The 10,932-nt window shown below is 30.8% G+C and overlaps 1 protein-coding gene across 1 annotated transcript in view; it reads left to right on the forward strand.

Annotated features, from left to right (window-relative positions):
- LOC139487893 (receptor-type tyrosine-protein phosphatase alpha-like) overlaps positions 1–10,061 on the forward strand; it is a 37,712-nt gene extending 27,651 nt beyond the window's left edge. Inside the window, exons 17-26 of the mRNA XM_071273096.1 lie at positions 270–415; positions 585–720; positions 1,684–1,833; positions 3,239–3,338; positions 4,858–4,931; positions 5,536–5,661; positions 6,324–6,434; positions 7,055–7,203; positions 7,749–7,884; positions 9,099–10,061. Coding sequence (XP_071129197.1) covers positions 270–415; positions 585–720; positions 1,684–1,833; positions 3,239–3,338; positions 4,858–4,931; positions 5,536–5,661; positions 6,324–6,434; positions 7,055–7,203; positions 7,749–7,884; positions 9,099–9,170 — 1,200 coding nt within the window. The 3' untranslated portion in view covers positions 9,171–10,061. The remainder of the gene's footprint in view (positions 1–269; positions 416–584; positions 721–1,683; positions 1,834–3,238; positions 3,339–4,857; positions 4,932–5,535; positions 5,662–6,323; positions 6,435–7,054; positions 7,204–7,748; positions 7,885–9,098) is intronic.
- The last annotated feature ends 871 nt before the right edge of the window (positions 10,062–10,932 follow it).

Consider the following 10,932-nt stretch of genomic DNA (forward strand, 5'->3'; position numbering starts at 1 on the left):
GTGCAACTTCATTGGTAGAAAAAGTGTTATACTACGTTTGCTCTAAAATAGTATTCTTTTGCTGTTGTTTATAAACCTGTCGCAATCACTTAAGTTAGATCTCCACCTAGTCCCAACATCCTATTTGCTGGGGTTCGTGTTGTTCAATCTTTAAATTTCCGTTTATTATCATTTGATTGTAGTGTTTATATGCTGTCTTATGTTTTTTTTTTTTTTATGTATATATCTCTCTTTGTATATTCTGTTTTACAATATCGACCATTTTTTAGAAACAAAAAGAAAGAAAAGTTCACCAGTTTCACTTCACCCAATGGCCAGATCACGGTGTTCCTGACAGTACCAAATTGGTTTACTTTTACAGGAAAGTCAAAAGTCAACATTGTAATCAAAATGGACCAATGGCTGTACATTGCAGGTAGAAATGTGACATTATGAGATAATGTTTTAATTTTTGTGGTTAAGCTTTTACAACAACTTATTAATAATATGAATACCATACTAAAACAATTTTTTATTTATAAATTTACAAAACGCATATTAAAAACCTTTTAAAATATCTTAAACATTATTTTTATCATTGTCAGCGCTGGAGTTGGAAGAACAGGAACATTTATTGCTATAGATGCTTTATATGAGCACGGTAAGAAGGTCGGCTATGTGGATATTATGGAGTATGTTCAGATGATGAGGAAAGACAGAATGAATATGATTCAAACACATGTACGTAAAAGTATGTAGTGAAATCGATGATGAGTGTTAATACCAAAAATGAACGTTATTTTCAAACTTACACATTTGCTGCTTTTGAAAGGCTATTCTGGACTTTTTTTTTCAACAAGAGCATCAAAGATGAAACATTTTGTAAATTGACAATTACATGAGTAAATCTTTTAACAAGGCAAAATTTATTCAAGAAGATGCATACAAAGTACATTGTATAAAAAATGCTTTTCCCAATGATTTTTTTTTCAGACGGGAGTTTATCAGGCGCAGATACATGTAGTACAATATGCTATGTAGTCATTGACATGATATTGGAATGACTCGAATGAGTCAGTTGTGTTTAAACTTGTGTTAAATTTTTTTTAAATTATACTAAAGGCGATTGAAAAACTTATCCTAATAAAAACAAAAGGTAATATTTTATACAAATTATCATAAAATTCAAAATAAAATATGTCAAAGATACAACAAGCCGACACAATTGTTATTAAAATTTGTTTCTGGTGATTATCTGAGAAGGATTTGTTAAGACACACAATTGTTTTGGGGTTATGCAAGTGAAACAATATACATTTGCAACAATATTCCACTTGCACATATCCAGTTTGAACACTATAAAGTTTGAATTGTAAGCTGGGGGTCTGGTGTGTCGTCGGAATTTTTTTATTATGAGTTATCACCAATTGGTTATAGAATTTAAAAATGTAGACATCGGCAGTATATAGATATTGTTATTATACCTCTTTTTTCGTGTTATCAAATAATTGTTTCTAAACACAGGTCATCATCATTTTCGTGAATGAATGTTAATCAATGTAAATATAAATCATAGCCAAAATCGTTTTAAGCTATTCTGAATCAACCTTGTTCACAAATCTTTTTATGTTCATTCTTTTTTATTAAGTGGTCGGTTATCAGTTCTGTACAATGTGTATATTTCTTGTAATAATAATTATGCAGGAACAATATGAGACTGTATTTGAAGCACTGCTAGAATTGTTTACAATACCAGACACATCTATTCCAAAGAATGATTTCTGTAAATATTTCGCGGGTCAGGAATGTAAGACATTACCGAAAAACCAGAAAGTGTACAGACGAGAATTTCAGGTAATTATATAAGACGATAAATCAATCCAAAATTCGTTAGCACCGTTTAATGATATTCAAAAGTACTGTTCAAGACTTACTCATAATATTTTCGTTAAAGCAGTTCTGATACTTAATCATGATTTGTTTAGTGTTTGTGAGAAACAAAAACAAAATGTCTGCAAGTCATAGTAATACTTATTCAAAGAACAAATAACAATATCGAAAGCCAAGCAAGTGTAATGGACCGCAATGTGATCTGTCCTATTCTTTCTTTGACAAACACATTTTTGAGTTCAAAGTTTTATCATTGAAGTAAACAGTAAAGCAATTATTATAAAAAGGTTGATACTAATGATATTTACTGCAAATTTGTAACTGCGCCAGATGCAAAATTTAACAATACATGGCTCTGCAGTGATTTCCTGGGTGAACATAATGGAACAACAAAAATACGTTTTAGGAATTGATGAGCTGAGTAAACATAAAACGACAAGCCTAGTATAGCCAAAGCAAGGCACGTAATCATAGCTATGTATGGGAATGATATATAGATTTTTTTGTAATTAAAAAAGAGGGACGAAAGATACCAAAGGGACAGTCAAACTCATAAATCTAAAACAAACTGACAACGCCATGGCTAAAAATGAAAAGGACAAACAAACAACAGCACACACGACACAACATAGAAAACTAAAGAATAAACAACACGAACCCCACAAAAAACTAGGGGTGATCTCATGTGCTCCGGAAGGGTAAGCAGATCCTGCTCCACATGTGGCACCCGTCGTGTTGCTTATGTGATAACAAATCTGGTAAATAGTCTAATTCGGTAGGTCACATTCATGAAAGAGAAGGGGATTGTAGTTACGACGTAAAATATGTTCCCAAATTTTGTAACAGCACATTGAAATAAAATAATACCCGCATGTTTATGCCATACATGTATACTTGTAACAAAACTGATAATACCTAAAAGTTTACCATCAGCGGTATAGACATACTAGTAGTTATAAAAAAAAATGTTAACAATTGTACTGAAGAAGATGCAAATTACAACGATGCATTCCGCTTATTAAAGAAATTATGAAAAGGTTGGTAGGTTGGTTTTTGGTTCTTGCATATACAACAAAATAGGAGTGCCGTCTTATGTCTTCGATCAATTGCTGCAAGTGAGCGAAAACACAAGTCTTAGTTATCATGGATATCATCGTACATGGTTTGACAGATAAGTTAAAAATCAACATTAACATAGCACTCTTTATGTATGTAGTTGTCACAAAATTAATGTTATTTTAATCTTACATATTAAACATTTTCAAACAGGCAAAAACCAACCAATTATTCATCTTAGATAACAAGAACTGGGATTTCATTTATGGTTTATTTCTAATGGGGTATTTAATATAATTTTATTTTGAATTAGACACTAGAAAATCTGAGGCCACAGTATGATGCGTCGAATTTCACGACTGCAAACATGAAAGAAAATATATCTAAGAATGTGATCAAGAGCATTCTTCCACGTAAGTACATATCTTTCAGTTCTTTTATAAATACTTATGAATTATATCTGCCTCAAGTTAGACAATCATGTACAAAATAATGTTCAATTTCGATTTCATGAGTTATTAAAAACCTTTGCAACATCTAAATATATTGGTTTGTTATCTTTAAATGACTTCGGTATATCTTTTTCGTATGCATCGCTTATTACTTCACACTTTGGCAATATCAAGACTTATAATACCAAAAATAATATCTACAAAATTTTGAAATACACAATGTATTGCTTTTTATTCGACATTGTACATAACCGTGGTCCAAACAAAAAAGAACGAACGGCTAAATAACAGGCTACAAACTACTACATGTACTGGACAGCATTCAAAAGATTGCGAAATATTGCAAAAAGCAAACCTAGCTAACAACTGGGATGAATAGTTATCAAAGGTACCAGGATTATAATTTAGTACGCCAGACGCGCGTTTCGTCTACATAAGACTCATCAGTGACGCTCATATCAAAATATTTATAAAGCCAAACAAGTACAAAGATCCATAACCAGGTTTGCCCAAATTTATGATATTAAAGCTTACTTTATTTTTTCTATGATTTGTAAAACCTACTCGTGTCAATCATATCTTAGTACTACATGTAGCTACTTAACTACGATGCATCTGTAAAACTTTTGAATTGATCATCAAATATATACTGTTTGAAACCCTTTATTAGATAGATACCTGTAAACATGTTAGGCAGTAACTCTATCTTTGAAATCATTATAGGAACCCGTACTTACACATCCTGTCATTGTATTATTGTGTTATTGTAAATTTGTGTTTTCCTGCTATTCAGTATTACTAAAGCGATTTGTGCGTATGCCTTTTTGGTGTTTCTTGTTAAGTATGGGTTACGTATGGGTTTTGTTTTTATAGCGATTAAGATTATAACTGATTTACCCCTATTTTTTACATTTTCACCTATTATTTCTGTTTGTTTTGTTCACATATCTTTGTCAATATAATGGAACTTAACTCAACGGTTATACAAGTGAGAGATTTAGCTAGATCCATAACCAGGTTTGCCCAAATTTGTGATATTTGTCAGGAATATAACAGCTGTAAACAATATTTTGGATATGTTTGAGCTTACGATTTTAATTTTGACATTTGATTACAGACTTTGAAAATACCGTTTTGAATTTTCCTTTCTGAATATCTCAGTTTTTCTTCGTTAGCTTCGTAATTGTGCGATCCATATATTTTTAAGGTAGTTAAAAAATAACTTACGGTTCTGGTACTTTCTTGATATATCTTATTCATGTTATTCAATGTTTGCTAGGACACCCATATTTCTGAGGATTAAAACTATCTAACTTTAATGTAGTAACCCCTTTTAATTGCATATACGGTATTGCTTCGGCTCTTTGCAATTGCAAGACGTCGTGTGTATGGTCCATGTAAGTGTATCTACTAAATGCCATTACACGTCATTTATCAATATTTCTTTTTTTCAAATATAAGCCATTACATTATGTTGTAGATGACAACTTTAGGCCATACCTTATGTCTTATGGAAGAACAAGAAATGATTACATAAACGCAGTAATAATACCTGTAAGTGATGTTGTTATCAGTTCAGTCGAAGGTATGGAGGTATTGAAATTAACAAATACCAGCAACTTGGATGCAGAATACCAAGAGTATCAAGTTTTTATGATTACAAATGATTTTTTTAAATTCGTATTGACGATTCCATTAGGATTAGACAGATATTTTGTACAATATAATTGATGATTAGTTTATGCCAATGTCCAATGCTAATGCTGACCTGCGTGTTGGTAAAACATAAGTCTACTTAAACAAACATAAATAGTGCTTTATTCTATTTTACCTTAACCTTCGATTATACTGCATTTCCGTTTGCTCGTAAGTCAACATTGAGTTTTTGGGTTCAAAACCTGCACCGAGCTGGAGCACTCGACTCCCATCTCAAATGATAAGAATCGTCAGTTTTCCTCCCGAATTACGATATTCCTTCCGGGGATAAATGCTTCCACAGCCAATAAAAATTGACCACGAAATAACACCTAGTGTTAAAAGTGGCGTTATTCAATAAATCAATGTTTGCGCGTGCACACATTTTCTGTTTGTTATTAATTCGAAACCGGATCCATTCTTTACAATTGTTAAATTCATATGAATTTTTATTCATTTTCAGGGATATAGAGAGGAAAGCCGATTCTTTGTAACACAATGTCCTTTGAAAGACACTGTTGTGGATTTCTGGACTATGATATATGACCACAATTCCAGAATCATTGTATTATTGGATCAAGTTAACAAAGTGAGTTTGTCATACATTTTTTAACAGTGAAAATATTCGGTCTATTGCATATATATATCTAAGATTTAAGCAAGACTTAATCAAGTATATAACAGAAATTGTCAAATGAAATCCACATATTTCAACAACAACTATGTTGTACTTTTTGAATCTTTAAATCATAAAGTTCTTTTCCTCGATTTTGACATCTCTTTCTATGACTAATTAGCGAATTTTCACTTGCCATGAGCAATAATTATTGAAAGAGTTGTCACTGCTTACCCTTTTGCAGCGCCCAATGCCTCCTTCTGATTTTGGTGTGAATTTTTAGTTGACCTTAGTTGGTTTTGTTCTTCCTGATACTCTCTTTCATATTTCTCTTTACATTTTTTTAGTCTTAAAAGTTAATATGTCGTTGAATATCAAAACGTTTTCTATTTGTTAGGATTGTTTGTATTTAGTCATTGTCCATCGGTTCAATTTTATCATCGTCGCTTTTTTTTTTTTTTTTTTTTTTTTAATTCAATATATAAAACTCACCAGACAGCAATTCTGAAATTGTTTTACTGTTTTATCATACTGAGAACTTTATATGTATATGAAATTGGTGTCAAAATATTTATATTGTTCATTGTTTGTAATCTTTCTTGGAATCATACTTTTGTTCTTTTGTTTTATATAAGAACGCAAACCTATGGTTAGGAAAGTCGGAAATTCTAGTGGTGGATGACTTTAGCATAATGCAAGAGGAAGAGAATACTGTGGATGAGCTGAAGATTTCTTTGGATTATAAGGTAAACGGTATTAATTTTGTTTATGTAGATTTGAAATGAAAACACTTTCATTTGAGCAAATGTGCAATTTGAAATGACTTAATATAAAATCGTAATAAGAGTTTAAAAAGTCAGTTTGTTTCAGAATTACAGTTTGATATCAAAGAACGGATATGTGGTATGTTTGACATATGAAACAACTAGCTACCGTAAAACAAATCACGGGATAGTTAGCTAGTTTCTTCAAGTTCAAGTTCTAATACATTGATACCTGAACTATTTAAATCCGAACCTTTTTTAAACCTTTAAAAGTTTTAATTTGTCTAAGGAACCATTCAAATTGTAATCGAACTATTTTCTGATTTATAGTTCACTCCGAATGCTTCTTTAACTTTACCAATTTTTCAAAAATGGTACATCAATTTTAAAATTAAAAAAGAAAAAAAATGAAATTAGTGAATCATAGAAACTCTAAACGAGGGAAATAGTTTGAGTAGACAAAGTTGCAATCGTAACAGGTATATACTGTTTTGTCATGATTTCATTCGTTCGTTTACCTTTCCTCACGAAAGAGGAGTGCACACCTATTTTTTTACAAGACTTTTAATGTGATAACGTTATATCTTTTTCTCATTTACAAGAAACAACAGGATAAACGAATAATAAATGTTTTTACGACAAGTGACTGGCAAGGTACCGCACTACCCGTAACAAAGCTGATGGTGAATCTACTGAAAAGTGTGGTTAGTTGTTGGAACTCACAGAAATGTCCGATTACTGTCGTATGCAGGTACCCAAATAAGATTATAAGAATATACTCAATTCCAAAACTATATTTTATATTTGGTCAATTTTATTTTTTTCATTCTACCATCACTGATGAGTCTTTTGTTAGCGAAACGTGTTCCTGGCGTACAAAATTTAAACCCAGGTATCTATGATGAGTTTATCCCACAATAGTATTTAATAATGAATGAAAGTATTATACACACTCTTTAAATCTTAATACAAGACAAATCATACATGAACCAAACTAAAATCCAAATGGTGTGTCGATGTAGTACACAACTGATATATTTATCACATGTGTAATGATGCCAACGTACAATGTGTCAAGGAGACATATAAACTTAACATGTAGACAATTATAACACTGTATTTATTGATAGAAAAAAAATGATGTTTGCAAGTAGTAAGGAAAATTCAAACTAAACTTACGTACTTTTGAACGATTTGTTCTTATTCGCTAACAACAAACAGCAAAATCACTCTTAATTAAGTAACACCTTTTCTTTTTATCAAATCATTAATTACATTTACATTGTATCTTTTTAGAGATGGTAGCTCCAAAAGTGGGTTGTTTATTGCACTTTATCTTATTTTGGATAAAATGAAAATAGATGAAGAGGTCGATATCTTTCAAGTCGTAAGGAATATTCAGACTAGGCGTCCAGAATTCTTGAAGAACTGTGTAAGTATATGGTCTACAATGTATTATACACCATTTAATGTTCCTACCGTTGACCTTTAGCTTTATATATAAACACGTAGTATAGTCAAGTTTTAATATCTATTTGGACCTCACATTATTAAGTATATATCTTGCTTATGGTAATTTCAATGTTAGGGATGGTATACATTTAGTTATCGCGTTGTTTGTTCGTCCTTTCTTTCGCCATATCCTCCTAGTGTCCGAAGCGAATGGTTCAACTACAGGGACGCTGTGAATGCCTTTCTTGATTGAATTTGAACTGATACAGACTGAAGAAAAAATAAACAAAGACCCCTTCCGATATGTTGGGGTCACTCAAAAGATTAGAATTAACGTTCTCTGTTATTAAACATATAAATTTATATTTCACGCTGTTTCCCTACATAGGTGGTATTCAAAATTGTACAAATAAAAGATATAGGGAGGTAGAGAAACTTAATTATATGAGGGTATAGGTTCAATGGTCAATGAATCTTACGATAAGATTTGTACTGAAAAATTTCGAATAGGAGATCTGAATTTTCGTTGGTTAGTAAGAAAGACATTAATAAAAATAATCTAGAAAGGGGAAGACTTGTACCGATTTTGAAGTCAATGATCATGATTCAATGTCAGTGTTAATTTACATTGCTTAAAGAACATTTTTGGAAAAACATTTTTTTCATATCGAATATATTGAAACGTTAAAGTAGTTAAATAGAAATATTTGAATCCTATGTAAATTCACAAACTTAAGGAGATATCCATACAAACTGACAACATCGAATGTTGGACGTTAGAAACTAATAGAACAAATGAAAAATAAGGTTATGGTCCGGACTTGATTAGGGCGTCCTTCTAATGCAATAGCCAACAGGTCAAAGCTCATGATAACGGTTACTTCCAAATATTTCAATTTGGAAAAGGCTGGTTTAATTGATATATTGTTAGTGGACATCAAAATACATTACATATATAAGCATATGATACCGAAAAAAAAATTTAACAGAAGTAAATGACTGTACAACTGATTTGACGAAAATCGATTTACAATAAAAATAAATTTTAATGAAACTAACATGGTGTTTCTACGAATAACATTTTATGTATATTGGTTTTAAAGTTTCTAATTGTTTACTTTACTTTTGGTTCAAAATCGTTTTAACTTGCATTTTTGTTCGATTTCTCTTTGACATTCATTCGTTTTTTTACAGGATCAGTATGAATATTTCTACAAGTGTGTCAACGAACTACTGGAAGAAGAATCAATGTATGCAAACACTTAATTACGCATGGTTTTCATCAGCTATGGAAGCGTTTTGAATGCACATACTGTTTCAACTATTGTTGACAATTTTTGATAATTTTTGTTGTCGTATTTATGACATGAATATAAGATTGTAGCCATCCATATCGTTATAAATGAGAAGATTTATAATTAACACAACTTAAGAACTATGGTCCTTGAGTGAAACAAATAGGCATTTTCAAAGTTCCTTTATCTTTATTAAGGAAACAAGAGTTGTCATAGGTCGAGTTCCGACGTGTACAACGGCATATTATAAAACGGTATTTAAAACAGTTATTTGGGGATGAAAACAAGTATTAGGTTACTTTCATCCAACATATCTATAAACGTGGATCCGAAAATAAAAGGAAAAATCTTTGTATGTCAAATTTTAACAATCAGTTTATTTTTGGAGTGACTATATGGATCCGTTTATTTCGTTGACAGTTTTTGGTATCATATGAGGGTTGTTTATTTTTTGTGTCCATGTGCATACTTCCCAATGTCAAAGGAGGAAATGTTAGACAAAAATACAATTTCAGGTTCACACGCAATATGGTTAGTTTCTGAAAGTTGTAAGTTCTATTTAGAAAAAAAAAACTTATTCTTTCGTTTTAGCTACAAAAAAGAATTACACTTAATATATTTACCATTATGAGTATTTGTCATATTTTATATATGTTTGTCAACATTGCATTAATAGTGTGGTAAAGGAACGTTAAATCAAATTTAATTTGCGAATTGGTATCACAATACTATAAGACACTATGTTTACATCTAATGTACTTTTGTGTGATAAGTTTCATGTGTATTATCTTAATTATTTTGCGATGTAATCTTGTGTATACCATTTGTATTTTTGAGAAAAAAAAATAAACATTATCTTTGATCTTAGTGTTTACTTATTTGCATGATGCAAATACTATAAATTATGTGTTTATTTTCTAAAAAACTTCGAAACAACTCGTAATTAGTTGTATACGTCTGAGGCGTTTTCGTGGATTAACCTTTATTATAAAATATCATGGCGGAATATTTGATATCCAAGGATGGATAAGAACCGAACCAGTTTATGAGCTATATATATATATAGGACCAAAAATAGCATGAGAAATAGCCACATCAATATGAATTGAATTGTGTCTGAGGCTGTTGAAAAATGTTAGGTGAGTCGCTTTCAGTATCACTTTCACTTTTCTCGGATTCCTGTATACTAAATACAAAATAAAGTTTGTTTCACTCTGATTCTAAAAATATATGTATTATTGGCAATTATTCGTAAAAGGTTTCCGTGAACTTTTACCTTGATTTCAATGCCAAGGTAAAAAAAAAACAAGTTAATTAATATCTAATTAATAAAGAGGGAGATCTTATCATCAATTGAATTTTTTTTCTTTCAATCATTATGACGAGAAAATGATTTTTCAACACTTGCGTAATAGTTCCTTTAATTTAAATTCTTTAATTAATTGCATTTTATTTGAATATTCATATTTATAATATATCATGACATAGTTGTTGCAATCCTAAATCGCACAAATATGGATTCCAAGTATATCGATTTAAGTAAAAACTGTAACAAGAAAATTATAGAACCAGAAAAGGTGCATACGTAGTTCTCCTAAACTAGATAAATCATAACAAGCCTGGGTGGAGTTTGCATGCAGCATGCAGCATGCGAGTCTTTCGTTGAGAAATAATTGATTTCGAAATTATTCTAATTCAGAACTTTCAACATGGACATTTTAATATTCAAATTA

The sequence above is a fragment of the Mytilus edulis genome, chromosome 1 (genome assembly GCF_963676685.1).
Source record: "Mytilus edulis chromosome 1, xbMytEdul2.2, whole genome shotgun sequence".
In the NCBI taxonomy this organism is placed as follows: domain Eukaryota; kingdom Metazoa; phylum Mollusca; class Bivalvia; order Mytilida; family Mytilidae; genus Mytilus; species Mytilus edulis.